The 14,311-nt window shown below is 49.4% G+C and overlaps 1 protein-coding gene across 5 annotated transcripts in view; it reads left to right on the top strand.

Annotated features, from left to right (window-relative positions):
* The window catches only part of MEF2B (myocyte enhancer factor 2B), a 35,148-nt gene extending 27,153 nt beyond the window's left edge, over positions 1–7,995 (top strand). For 2 of the 5 annotated variants that reach the window (XM_077331992.1, XM_077331991.1), the window contains exons 6-9: positions 1,116–1,258; positions 1,938–2,052; positions 2,631–2,733; positions 6,072–7,995. In XM_077331992.1, the coding sequence (XP_077188107.1) occupies positions 1,116–1,258; positions 1,938–2,052; positions 2,631–2,733; positions 6,072–6,360 (650 nt within the window). In that variant the 3' untranslated portion in view covers positions 6,361–7,995. The remainder of the gene's footprint in view (positions 1–1,115; positions 1,259–1,937; positions 2,053–2,630; positions 2,734–6,071) is intronic. The other 3 variants (XM_077331995.1, XM_077331994.1, XM_077331993.1) reach the window with 3 other exon arrangements.
* Positions 7,996–14,311: the final 6,316 nt, after the last annotated feature.

Raw genomic sequence — 14,311 nt, 5'->3', positions numbered from 1 at the left:
CCTCCCCCATTATCAAAGAGGTGAAGAGGAAAGGATAGGGGAGTAGCGTACACTCCAACTCCTAGGGGGGGAGCGATGTCCCTGATTCGCTGACCCCAGCCTCAACCATAGACCTGGTGGAAGAGCTCCGTTTTACAGGCCCTGCGGAAAGCTGACAAATCCCGCAGGGCCCGCAGATCACCCGGGAGCTCATTCCACCAGGTAGGGGTCAGGACCGAAAAAGCCCTGGCCCTGGTCGAGGCTAAGCGCGCTTCCTTCGGGCCAGGGATGAGATCACCGCATGTGAATAAAAGACCCCAAGGTGTTGTGAACTCTCCAACACCTCCCATCAGATTGCTAGAGATTCTGCAGATATCTTGCAAATAAGCTTTGATTTTGCTCTGATATGTACAGCAGGTTGGGTTCCATAACGATGCTAAGGAACGTGGGAGGCTGTAGGAAAACAGAGACACCCAACGTGAAATGGATCGCTTCCACAAAGGAAGACATGACTTGAGAGCAAGACTGATAGGGACAGGGTGTTCTTGTTGTTGTTAGGTGTGAAGTCGTGTCCGACCCATCGCGACCCCGTGGACAATGATCCTCCAGGCCTTCCTGTCCTCTACCATTCCCCGGAGTCCATTTAAGTTTGCACCGACTGCTTCAGTGACTCCATCCAGCCACCTCATTCTCTGTCGTCCCCTTCTTCTCTTGCCCTCAGTCGCTCCCAGCATTAGGCTCTTCTCCAGGGAGTCCTTCCTTCTCATGAGGTGGCCAAAGTATTTGAGTTTCATCTTCAGCATCCGGCCTTCTAAAGAGCAGTCAGGGCTGATCTCCTCTAGGACTAACCGGTTTGTTCGCCTTGCAGTCCAAGGGGCTCGCAAGAGTCTTCTCCAGCACCAGAGTTCAAAAGCCTCAATTCTTTGACGCTCGGCCTTCCTTATGGTCCAAGGGTGTTCTATAGGACATTTATTCATAGGGTTGCCGTAAGGCAGAAGTGACCTAAAGGCATGACACCGAGGGTTTGACCACTTGCGATCCAAAGTTGGCAGAGTTCATGGTCAAGTCTGCCATTTTCTAGGTTGTGTCCCCTGTACACATTCCTCAGACCAAAGTCGGCCCTTGCTTTTCCCCAGCAGGTGTCGGCTATCCAATCTTCTCTCATGGCAACCTGAGTCGCGCGCTGTCCAACAGAACCCCGCCCCCACTGTACCTGGGGGCTGATGCCCGTCAGACGGAAGGGCACCATTCCAGTGGCCGGAACAACGTGGCGTCAGCTGTGAGTGCTCCTCTGCTCCCCTCTCTGGGCAGGGCAGAAGGTCCCATGTTTGCATCTCACAGGGTTGCCAGCTCTGGGCTGGGGCACTCCGGGAGGTTTGGAGGTGGTACCCCAAAAAGCACTAGGTGTGTGGGGAGGGGGAGCTCAACAGGGCATCTTGCCGGAGAGTCCTTTCTTCAAAGCTGCCATTCCTCTAGGGCAGGGGTAGTCAACCTGTGGTCCTCCAGATGTCCATGGACTACAATTCCCATGAGCCCCTGTCAGCAAATCCCACAGGTTGACTACCCCTGCTCTAGGGGAACTGACCTCTGTAGCCTGGATATCAGTTTCAGGAAGGTAGCTGTGTTGGCCTGCCAAAGAACAGTTCAATTATAGTCCATAGCAGGGGTAGTCAACCTGTGGTCCTCCAGATGTTTATGGACTACAATTCCCATGAGCTCCTGCCAGCAAATGCTGGCAGGGGCTCATGGGAATTGTAGTCCATGAACATCCGGCGGACCACAGGCTGACTACCCCTGGTCCGTAGCACCTTGGAGAACTACAAAAGTTCAGTTGCCATCCGGGAAATCACCAGACCCCCACCTGGCTCTGCATGCTGGTAGCTCTTGTGCTCAGGAAGGGGGTAGGGGTCAATGTTGCTAACCCTCTGTGTTTCCCCCTCCCCCAATTATTTTCCCAGCAGCGCTCCTTATATCCCAGCTTCCAGACCATGAGCCCTGTGTTGCCCTCCGGAAGTAGCTCTCTTCCTGGCCACGGACTCCCGAGTTACACTTTTCTCCCCTGCAGCCAAGCAGGTAAGGTCCCCTTTGGGGGTGCTGATGTGGCCAGAAATCGGACCTGAATCTTGAGGAGTTGCTGGGAAGCTCCCTGAGACTGGCAGATGGTACGAAACTTCTGGGTTGTTCAGGTAACCTATATGTTGGTGGTTTTCCTTTTGTTTTCACTGGGACAACAGATCTCTTTGGCTGTCATTTCCCTGTTGGGAAAACCACCACTGTATCTGTCCCCTTCTGCTGTCTTCTTCCTTTACGTAATAACATGAGAAGAACCCTGCTGGATCAGACCAGTGAGGGTCCCTCTAGTCCAGCATCCTGTCACACACAGGGGCCAGCCAGTTCCTCTGGAGGGCCAACAACAGGGCATAGAGACCAAGGCATAGGGCATAGAGACCCTGACGTTGCCTCCTGGCTCTAAGATTCTTATTGCCTTTGAATGTGAACCTTTCCCTCGGTCACCCTGATGAGTAGCTGTCGATAAATCTTCCCGCCATGAACTTCATCCAATCCCCTTTCCAAGCTGTTTATTCCTGTGGCCACATTTTGATCACTCTCTGTCTTTCCTTTTGTCCTGACACCCACCAATGGTGTTGCAGAGTATCCTTCCGGAGATGGCACCTTGCACCCATTTGGCCTCCAGGCTGGCACCGTGGCTACGTGGCAACGAGACATTGCGGGTGCTGGACACCCACCGCTAGGGTAAGATGCAGAAGGGGGTGGCGTGACAAGCTCTCAGAGTGCCCCCCATGAAAGGCACTGGAGCCTCCGCAGATGTGGCAGCTCTGGGTGGATCAGGAAAGCTTTGGAACTCTGACAGCCCTGTGGGTGGGGGCAGCTGTTTGGTACATGCTTCCCCCCCCCCAGACTGCCCAAAAGAACTCAGATGCTGTCGAGAGGCACGGCCGGGCAGGCAACCAGATCATCCTAACCTGGGCGATCCAGGTCAGGACTGGAGAGGATGGGTCCCCTGCGTAATGGAAGACTTGAACAGCTCATCTGTCTGGGCCGCCATTTTATGGCCGCCAGGGTGCTTAGGAGAAAGCAGGTGGCTGATGGGTTTGAGTTCAGAGGCAAAGTTGGTGTGTTGGTGAGAAGACCTCAGAGCGCTCTCCTCATTTCCGCACACGGTTTAATCCTAGGGGGTGGAGGCGGGGCGGCCACATGCCTGCCTTGATCATGAGAAACTCACAACATGTGACAATGGAGAATTTTGGGCTCCTGCTCTTTTGACAGCCTTCCCCCCCCCCAAAAAAAAAAATTCCCCATTTCAATTTGCAAATCAAATCGGGTGAGGGTTTATTTTTGCACAGCTTCCTGCGAAAGGTTTTCAACCATCTGTGCCTGCAAATCTGCTGGCACGCTGATGTCTGACCCGTTCGAAGGACATAGCTTTAAAGTATAAATAAATATGATATAAATTGCGTTTGTAAAGCTTCGTTGCACATCCACGATTCAAACACTTCGGCCAAAGCAGGGAACTGAACTCCTGGCCACATTTCTTTTTTAAAAGGAAGTTAGAAATGATGTCAAGAAGGCTGAGGCAGTGAGGGAATTTTGCTGGTTAGTATTTTGACCGCAAAAGTTTTTCTTAAGAAGTGCCCCATGGCTGACTCAGCAAGTTGGGCTGGAGGCCAGATCAGCTGGTGCTACTTTGTGGTGTACACAGAGTTTTTCAGGAGGGTTTGGGGCCTTCCTTGCTCGGTTAACTGTTCGGATGCTTTCTTTTCCTTCTCACTTTCTTGAGCCAATCCAGGAATGAAACAGGCCTGTCCTGGACTGGGGAGCTCCAAAAGCAGTATTTGTTTTTCTTTCCGGGTGTTGACCATAAGAGGCTTTGTGTTCTTACCCCTTTGGGGATTGGCTTTCCCCATTCATTGAAAAACAAAACAGGGAACAAAAACCCAGCCCGAGAAAACAAAGGAACGCTTTTGGGGGGGGGGGGGGGGTTGCACATAAGGATGCACACTTAGGGCCATTCCGCACCAGGATCTATGTAGCAAATTGGTTGCGGAAGGAAAAAACACCATTTTAAATAGTGGAATTCGTTGTTATGCATACCTGCCTTTGTAGTGGAATCCAGTTGCGTTTCTATTGTTTCCCGCAGGTTTCCGGTCTCGGCAAAAATCACTAGCCAGGAAGCGATATTGCCGAGCTTTGTCCCGCCCCTGGCTGTCAATCAAACGAGCAGCCAATGGGTGGCGGTTATCATGCTCCTGAAAAGCCCCTTTCCCTTTAAGGAAGGTTTTTTAAAAAAAACACACACGTTGCAACGATTCGTTGCAACGGAGAGACCCATCTAGCTAGCAGGTGGTGTTTGAGCTGAGCTGCTGTTTCATCATTGCCACGCTCCCCCTGTGTGAAAAAAAATACCCCCCCCCCGCACGGGTGCAATTTTCGGCCAAAAATAGAGTGAAAAATAAAGGGAAAATAAACCAGCAAACGGGGCTGTGTGGTGTTTGGTGCTTGGTGACTTTAAACAGCTCTGGGGAGGGACTGCAGCCAGGGAAGCCTCGCTGGGTAAACGAAGGCTCGCCGGTTCGTCGATCTCCGCTCGCTCCGAGAAAAAAAATGGCGATCGTTTCGCCGGAAAATCAGAGGAGAGAGCCAGGGGGAGAGACTTTGCAGAAACCACAACAATGGTAACGCACAGAACTTTCCCACTACTGTTGCAAATTGGTTGCAAGAGTGTAGCGCTTTCTGGTGAGTGAATCCACTTTTTGGGGTTTCCCTGAAAGCGCTACAATGAAGCGCTTTTTGCGGATCAGTTTCAGGAGTGTGGCAGATTGTCAATGACGTGCATAACAGCAAATTAGTAGCGATTTCAATTTTCAACCATTGTGCAATTTTGAACGAGTGCGGAATGGCCCTTAGAATTGAACCTTGGCCTTGGACAGAAGGCTGGTTCTTGACTACTTTGATTTTTGATTGTGATTGGAAATCGTTATAAAAATTGTTGGGAGTGACATGTTTTACGATTCTTATGGCACCAACCAGGTCTTATTGTAATACTGTACGATTATGCATGTGAATATAGCTTATTTGACCCCAGATGAAGGCCCTCAACAATGGTTTCATGAAGCCCTGGGGTTTCTTGATAGCCCCAGAAATGTTTCCGGTATTGACTAGATGGCCTGCATGGCCCCTTCCCACTCTAGGATTCTATGAGTCCAGTTCAGCAGGGGAATGGGCTGCCTCAGGAGGTGGGGAGCTCCCCCTCACTGGCGGTCTTCAAGCAGTGGCTGGACAGATCCTTATCCTGGATGCTTGAGGCTGATCCTGCATTGAAGAAGAAGAGCTGGTTCTTATATGCCGCTTTTCCCTACCCGAAGGAGGCTCAAAGCAGCTTACAGTCGCCTTCCCATTCCTCATTCCCATTGAGCAGGGGGTGGGACTAGATGGCCTGCATGGCCCCTTCCCACTCTAGGATTCTGTGAGTCTAGTTCAGCAGGGGAATGGGCTGCCTCAGGAGGTGGGGAGCTCCCCCTCACTGGCGGTCTTCAAGCAGTGGCTGGACAGATCCTTATCCTGAATGCTTGAGGCAGATCCTGCCTTGAGCAGGGGGATGGGACTAGCTGGCTTGCATGACCTCTTCCCTCTCTAGGATTCTGTGAGCTGGCTGCATGTGGGGGAGTGCAGAATCGAACCCGGCATGCCAGATTAGAAGTCCACACTCCTAACCACTATACCAAACTGGCTTCAGTTGAAACTCACCTGTTGAACTGTTGCCTGAATTATTTTTTAGTACCACTCTTTTTGAATTGTTGTATTATTGTACCCTAATTTACAGTATTGTTTGGTTACTATGACTGACTTTATAAGTGACTGTTTCGCACTTTTGGAAGTATTATCTACCATTGTTTCCGAGTCGGGACTACACTGCCTGGAGATTGTGTTCTGAGGCAGGGTGCCTTCTCCCCGCAGCTGCTCGACGGTGTGATTGAGCCCCGTGGCATGATTGAGCACCGTGGCAAAGTGGGAGGCTAGGCTGGATAGATGGTTGGGTTCTTCTGATAATCTTCTGACTTCTTTTCTGACAGAACAAGCAGTCGAGCGGCTGACCAGCCTCCCCTGACGTCCGCCTCCCCTCCCTTGCACCCGCCGGTCAGCATCAAGTCCGAGCGGGCATCTCCGACGGCCAGCTGTCTCCCAGTCCCCTTGCAGCCCCCTCTCTGTGCCCGCCCTTCCCTCGGGGAGGCTCCCGTGGATGACTACGTCAAAGCTTACCATTACTCCTTGCTCTTCTCACGACCCTTGGCCGAAGAACAGAGGCACCTGGGTGTTTCCGGACGCCGTTTGCAGACCGGTGGCGAGGACTGGCAAAGATGAAGGGACATTATCAGCTGTGCAGTGGAAATGGGGATGTGTGGAGGGGGTGCACATGATGTGGGCAAGGTGGGGCAGGAGGGAGAAGCCTGCTGTTTGGGAGGGCATTAGTAACACTGCACGAGACATGGCTTAGCCTGTATATTCAGGCAGGTTGGAAGAAGCCACTCCCTTCAGTCAGTGCAAAAACATGCTGACAGCATTTGTCACCACAGGAAACGATATGGTGGTGGTGAATTCCACAAGCTTTGCTTTTGTACAAATGGATTAGGCAAGTTCACGAAGGAGGATTGAATGATGGATTGAAGACGGCTGAGTGAAACCTCCAGCGACAGAAGCAGTATACTTCTAACATGGTTTAGTCAAACCCTGGAAGAAGACTGTTTGTCTTTGGGCGCTTTCTTTTGAATTGAGGAAAAAGGGGGGTGGGGGTGGCCTCTTAACCACCAACCCAATTTGGCAATCTTTTGAGTGATTTTATATTTTAAAAAAAGGTTGGTTACCTTTTTGCTTTGAGAGCTTACAAGCCCCCTTTTCACCTCCAATGAGTTATTTTTTTTTAAATAACCATTTTTGAAAAAGGGGGGGAAAGTGTATGTCAGGGGTCCCATCCTTTTTGAGCCTACAGGCATTTTGGGCAGTCTGACATAGAGTGTTGGGCACAACCTCAAAATGACTGCCACTGGAGGCGTACCTAGCCACAAAATGGCTGCAGCAACTTACCTTCAGTTGTGCTGTGAATACCCTGGTGCTGTAGCGGCACGATGCCAAAGCCATGTTTTTAAAAATCTGCACAGATAATCCCAGGGCCCAACACAAATCTTGTTGGGCAAAACCCACACCTAGCTCTGCCCATGTTTGAAAAACCCTTGGTGGGTGCCAGAATGCTCCTGGGCACTGCACTGGGGACCCCCGATGTCTGTCGAAACATTCAGAGATTCAGATGGGTCGCTGTGTTGGTCTGAAGTAGCACAATAAAATCAGAGTCCAGTGGCAACTTTAAGACCAACAAAGATTTATTCAGGGCTTGAGCTTTTGAGTGCAAGCACTCTTCGTCAGAGACAATATGGAGCAATTCCCTTCTTGGCCAGAATCCACTGGGGGTGCCCAAGCTTAGCCCCTGCATAGGTTCATGACCATGGGTTCAGGACCAACTCGGAGTTCAAATTCTGGTACTGATTGCTATTTCTGACTAAGCATGACAAGCTGTGGGCAAGTGCAGGGACATAGCTGGGAGCCCCTAGACTATGTGGATTCCCAGTGGAAAGAAAGAAGGGATGATGCGTTTTGTGGTAGGCTGTGGCTACATTACAGCTAGAAGAAGTTCTCTGCACATGCACTTGGGCATTTGTTTCTTTTATATATGTCAAGGTTTTAGAAGTGGGCAGAGAGTCACACTGAGGGTCCACAAAGCCCTTGAGTCATTTCTGGCACTTTTGTCATCTCTGTGTGGATTTCCTGAGCTGAATCAAAAGAAATGCTTTCACTTTGACTTTTTCTCCGAAGGCAACATTTCCTGCCCTCCAAATGCATCCTAAATTACTTTTATTTTCAACCCCTTTGTGTAAAATTGTCCATGGCCAGTTCTGCTTCACAAGAAGAAAGTTGTGGAAAAAAATAAAATATTTTTAAAAACCATTTAAAGCATCTTGAGTGCAGTCGACTTTTATGATGTAGCATTTGTTTCCAGATTAATTTCTCCTGCAATCTGGGAACAGTGTACAGTTGCTGGCACGGGCTGAACGGTCCTTGCTCATTCCACAATGAGTCTAGACCAGGGGTGGCTGAACTGTAGCTCTCTGCAAGGCGCTCATGGGAATTGTAGTCCATGGATATCTGGAGAGCTACAGATTGTCTACATCAGGGGTAGTCAAACTGCGGCCCTCAAGATGTCCATGGACTACAATTCCCAGGAGCCCATGCCAGCATTCGCCAGCGAATGCTGGCAAGGGCTCCTGGGAATTGTAGTCCATGGACATCTGGAGGGCCACAGTTTGACTACCTCTGGTCTACATTGTGGCGATGGGAAGCCAAATGTCTTTGCCATATATTGCAAATTCCATGGTCCTACCACCAGGTGGCGCCCTTGGCTGTGTTTTTAAAATGGCCTTCAGGATTCCTTACCATAGGCCCAGGATGGGACCAGACAAGCAGACTGCTTCCACTAAAAATTCCCCTCACTGCACGTTTATTTAATTCATTTCAACCCTGTCTTTCTCCCCAATGGGAACCAAAAGCAGCCGACATCCTTGTCACGTCCGTTACCCTCACAACAACCCTGCGAGATAGGTTAGGCTGAGAGAGTAGGTCATGGAGCCCACCCTCCAAGGATGCTGTTTCCACTAGGCAGGGGTGGCCAAACTAGGCAGGGGTGGTCATTACAATTATCATGGGCATCTGGAGAGCTACAGTTTGACCACCCCTGAGCTACAGGAAGGGTGCATCTAATGAGCAGTGGAAGGTGACTAGGACTTGCAGAAGCTTGAAATAAAGGTCTTGTCTGAACAAAATGACAATATTAAACCAAGGCATGTTAAAGAATGCAGAACATGGTGGTAATGCCAAGAGGAACAGAGTGCTCTTTCCTGGGCCAGTATCTCGGGTCCTCTCTCCTTTTTCCTCTCTCTCTCCTTCTTCCTGAACTATATGCAAACTGCCAGGAACATAGGTGTCACATTCCATGGCAATTTCCCCCCAAAAGGCAAAATCAGAGTTTTTGCATGACAAACAAACAAACCTGTTTATTTCAGAAGAGTACAAATGACACCGCAGGATGCCTGTTATGCTAAAAGCAATTAGAGAGGCAAATGCCCCCCCCCCAAAATTTGTACACAGTTCAGTTTTATGCAGGATGATCCTTATCATCGAAGGAAGTGAGGTTTACAGGTTGCTCCTCCAGGCGGGAAGGAAACAGCCCAAAGATCCTTGTTCACAAGGATACTTTTCGCACAGCACCAGAATGAATAAGGGTGTCCCTGTATCTATAGATGACCCTCAGCTGTCCTGGCAATCAAATAGCCATCTCCTCCAGACCTCAGTTAAGAGTTCTGCCTGCTCTGATGGACTTAGCATGAAAGAGTGAACTTCCTTGCTCTTCTGAGTTTTATTACCTTTTCCCCATGCACTGACCAGATCAGGCTGTGTCAGAGAGACTTCCTGGAGATTCTCCCCAAGTATTCTATTCCAAGTCTCTGATCTCTGCTTGAAGGGGCAGGAAACTTGGTCATAGAATCCTAGAATCCTGGAGCTGGAAGGAGCCAGACAAGCCATTTAGTCCCACCTCCTGCTCAATGCATGATCAGCCTAATATCCAGGATACGGATCTGTCCAGCTTCTGCTTGAAGACCACCAGTGAGGGGGAGCTCACCTCCTTAGGCAGCCCATTCCACTGCTGAACTAGACTCATAGAATCCTAGATCTGGAAGGAGCCACACAGGCCATCTAGTCCCACCCCCTGCTCAGTGCAAGATCAGCCTCAAGCATCCAGGAGAAGGATCTGCCCAGCCACTGCTTGAAGACCACCAGTGAGAGGGAGCTCCCCACCTCCTTAGGCAGCCCATTCCACTGCCAAACTACTCAGACTGTGACTGCTGAAATACTTGACTATCCCATTTTCTTTCGCTGGGCCTAATAGCATTTCTTAAAAGGTATCTGGGGTGAGGCTGGAAATCCATTGATGGATATCATCCTCCCTGCTTGTTCTCTACCCAGAGAAAAAAAAAAAGAAACTTCTACAAACAAAAAGTGAAGCTTTTTGATCATTGCAAGAAAAGTGAATTTCTTCACAGGAACTGAAAATGAAATGGCCAATATTATAATGCACCTGGACAGGCCACATTCGGAATGCTGCACGGAAATGGAGATCGCAGAGCTGGGGGAAATACAGGAGGACAATCAGGATGTTTAAGGAGTTCAATCACAGGAAAGACTGATGAGTCAGGGATACTGGGCTAGATGGACCACAGTCTGATCCAGCAGGGGTCTTCTTATGTTCTCAGGATGCTGGACTAGATGGACCACATCTGGTCAGCCGGGCTGTTCTTGTGTTTTTACAGGGCTTGAAGTTTCTGAAGTGATGCTAGAGGGTTGTAATAGGGTTGCCAGGTCTATTCATAGGACCAGAAGGGGATAGGGGGTTGGGTTGCCAGATCCAGGTTATGAAACCCCTGGAGATTTGGGGTTGGAGTTTGGTGAGGACAGGGACCGCAGTGGGGCAGGCTGACATAGAATCCACCCTTGAAAACACTCCAGAGGAACTGATTTCTAGAGTCTAGAGATAAACTGTCATTTATCTGTTGCTCTCTGCAAGGGCTGTCCCCAGATCCCACCTGGAGGTTGGCATCCCTAGGTTCCGATGAGGAAGTCCACACTTCCTTATGTGTTCAGGGCTGTATCTGGAGAGCCAGTTTGGTGTAATGGCTAGGAGTGAGGACTTCTAATCTGGCATGCCAGGTTCAATTCTGCGCTCCCCCACATGCAACCAGCTGGGTGACCTTGGGCTCGCCATGGCACTGATAAAACCGTTCTGACCAAGCAGGAATATCAGGGCTCTCTCAGCCTCACACACCCCACAAGGTGTCTGTTGTGGGGAGAGGAATGGGAAGGCGACTGTAAGCCGCTTTGAGCCTCCGTCGGGTAGGGAAAAGCGGCATATAAGAACCAACTCTTCTTCTTCTATCTAATAGCAGGCCTTTAAAGCCTCTTTTGCCCCCCCCCAGCAATGGGGTCCAGCACTGCATCCCAAGAATGGATCAGGGCTCAAGGGGGTGGGCAGTGCCAGCTATGACTGGCAGCTGGGCAGCTCTGGGCAGCTGGCTTGATTTGCATGGCGGGAGAGAGAAGATGCTCATTAGAAACCTGTCTGGCTTTCTATATGACCCTGACTGATGGCGGGGTGGGGGAATAAATAAGGAGGGTGGGCCCTCCTAGCAACCAATCCTCTTGACACTGATTGAATGCCTGATTTATGGAGTGTGGGATTTACATGCCTGATTTGAATATATGCTAATTTTCCTTTCCCACACCCTCCTCCTTTGTTAGTTGAGTAATGGAAGGTTTTCTGGGTTTTGTGCAGCTGCCGTGGAGTCCAGACCGAGGGCTGTTGAAGAGAAAAGAGCGTGACAGACGGGGAGAGGTGTGTGAAAGGGGGGGTGGGGTAGAGGGTAAAACAAAAGCCCTTTGGTCAAGGGAGGAGAGCCGAAATGATCTTTTCTGGTAAATAAAATTTACATGCATGCAAAACAGCAGCTGGGTTTTCTCATACCTTCAGACATGCTTTGAAACTTTGCAGGCATGCTTGAACCCAGTTTGCCCGGAACCTGATGGCCCTCATTCAGCAGCAACAAAAATTTAAAGCTATTTTGATTTGTAAAAGTCAACAAAGTGTTTAAAATGATTTTGTGGGGAAGCAACTGGTCCCAGTTTTCTCAGAGCTCTCTCAGCCCTCACAGGGTTTCTGTGGTGGAGAAAGGAAAGGAAATTCAAATGTAAGCTGCTTTGAGACTCCTCCAGGTAGAGAAAAGCAGCATATAAGAACCAACTCTTCTTCTTCAGTAATACCATGGCTCTTTAGGCCCCACCAACCTCACAGGGTGTCTGTTGTGGGGAGAGGAAGGGTAGGCAGTTGTAAGACTTGTGAGTTGCCTTCGGATCATAAAAAGCAGGCTACAAAAAACCTCCTTCTTAAAACCACACTTTAGGGGGCTGGGACCAGGAGTTTCCCAATATATCCCCACATCTACCTTCTGGAGAGTAAGCCAGCCCAAGTTAAACATGAAAGCCTATCATGCATGTTAGGCATGCCAAATCTGGGTTGGGAAGTTCCTGGAAAGGGGATATATACCAGTCATAATTACATGACAACTGACTTCTTCAAATCCATTATGCCAATTAAGAGATAAATTAAAATACAGAGGACATTCAGCCTTTCTGAGGAATTGTTGGGGATGCAGGTTACCAGTTGTAGTGAGAGTAAGAAACCAATGACTTAAGTTACAGTACAGTCTACTTGTTCAAATCAATTATTCCAAATAAGAGAATTTTTTTAAAAAAACATAAGATATTAGGCCTTTCTGAGGGCTTAACTTCCATTGCCAGCATCAATATAGGCAATGAGCTGGATTTGAAGGGAGAGTGAGGAGCTGGCCTAGCCAGTGTGTTAGTGGTCATAGGCCATTCGAGCCATGGACGTTTTGCTGAGCAACCTACCTCACAGGGTTGTTGTGAGGGCAGAATGGGAACAAGGAGAAAGGCATTGCCAACAGCTAGGGGGAACAAAGCAAGACATGCATTTCTAAATAGATAAAGCACCCCCCCCGGCTCCTTTCCCACTGTTTGAGAATTTCAGTCACATTACTGGTTTCTGACAAAGAGGTAATTCTTGCAGGTCTCCCTTACTGCCCGCCCCCCACACCCATTCTTTATACCCCTCTTCCAGTGATCTTCTGGCCCGCCCCCAAATACACATTCATGAATGAGCTGACTAAATGTTCTTTAGGAACGATCTCAAGGTGGTGGCTGGAGAACTTGAGAAGAAGAAGAGTTGGTCTTATATCCTGCTTTTCTCTACCCGAAGGAGCCTCAAAGCGGCTTACATTCGCCTTCCTTTTCCTCTCCCCACAACAGACACCCTGTGAGGGAGGGGAGACTGAGAGAGCCCTGAGATTACTGAAGAAGACGAAGGAGTTGGTTCTTATATGCCACTTTTCTCTACCCGAAGGAGTCTCAAAGCGGCTTACACTTGCCAGAGTCCTGATAACACTGTTCTCAAAGAGCAGTTTCTCTCAGAGCTCTCTTAGCTCTCAGGGTGTCTGTTCTGGGGAGAGGAAGGGAAGGAGATTGTAAGCTGCTTGGAAACTCCCTTGAGTAGTGAAATGCAATGTTTATGAAGCTATATTCTTCATAATTATAGCTGGATACTATATGAGCCTCTTGTGGCGCAGAGTGGTAAGGCAGCCATCTGAAAACTTTGCCCATGAGGCTGGGAGTTCGATCCCAGCAGCCGGCTCAAGGTTGACTCAGCCTTCCATCCTTCTGAGGTCGGTAAAATGAGTACCCAGCTTGCTGGGGGGTAAACGGCTTGCTGGGGGAGTACCCAGCCTGCTGGGGGGTAAATGGTAATGACTGGGGAGGGCACTGGCAAACCACCCCGTATTGAGTCTGCCATGAAAACACTAGAGGGCGTCACCCCAAGGGTCAGACATGACCCGGTGCTTGCACAGCACCTTGACCTTGACCTTTAACCTGTTCTGATCTCAGGGACAAAGACAGGTGAAATAACAACAATAACAACAATAACAGTAATGAGCAATAAAAATGCTCCCATGTTTGAGTCTAGGTTCTGTTCAGAGCACTGATGAGGAGCTATTTAGCAAAGGTAAGTCTCACAGGAGATTTTGGGAGTCCAATATGTACGTTCGTATGTACGTACGTTCAGCCATCCCCATCACCCTTCTCTGAACACGCTCCAGCATAGCAAGATCCTTCTTGAACCGCAGTGCCCAGAAATGGACACAAAATTCCAAATGAGGCCTAACCAGTACAGAAGAGAGTGCTGGTAGAACCTACCTTGTTCTAGATTCTGTGCTCCTAGCAAGGCAGACTAATATATCTGTCTTTTTCCAAGATACCAGACCTAATAGTCAATCCTAGATCAAGTTCAGGCAAGGATGCCTGGGCATCTTCCTCTCTCTCTCTCTCCTCTCTCCTTTCTGGCCTGCATCTCAGACTCTCTTGGATCGGCTTCTTCCCTTCCAGGCACTTTCAATGCCCTTGAGAAGCAGATTTTCCCGTTTCCGCACAGGAGAAGAAGAGTTACTTTTTATACTTCACTTTTTACTACCTGAAGGAGTCTCAAAGCGGCTTACCATCTCCTTCCCTTCCTCTCCCCATAACAGACACCCTGTGAGGTCGGTGGGGCCGAGACAGCTTTAGCAGAATCGCTCTGGGAGAACAG

The sequence above is a fragment of the Paroedura picta genome, chromosome 4 (assembly GCF_049243985.1).
Source record: "Paroedura picta isolate Pp20150507F chromosome 4, Ppicta_v3.0, whole genome shotgun sequence".
In the NCBI taxonomy this organism is placed as follows: Eukaryota; Metazoa; Chordata; class Lepidosauria; order Squamata; family Gekkonidae; genus Paroedura; species Paroedura picta.
The sequence above is the reverse complement of the archived record's forward strand: the minus strand, read 5'-3'. Positions and strand labels throughout refer to the sequence as shown.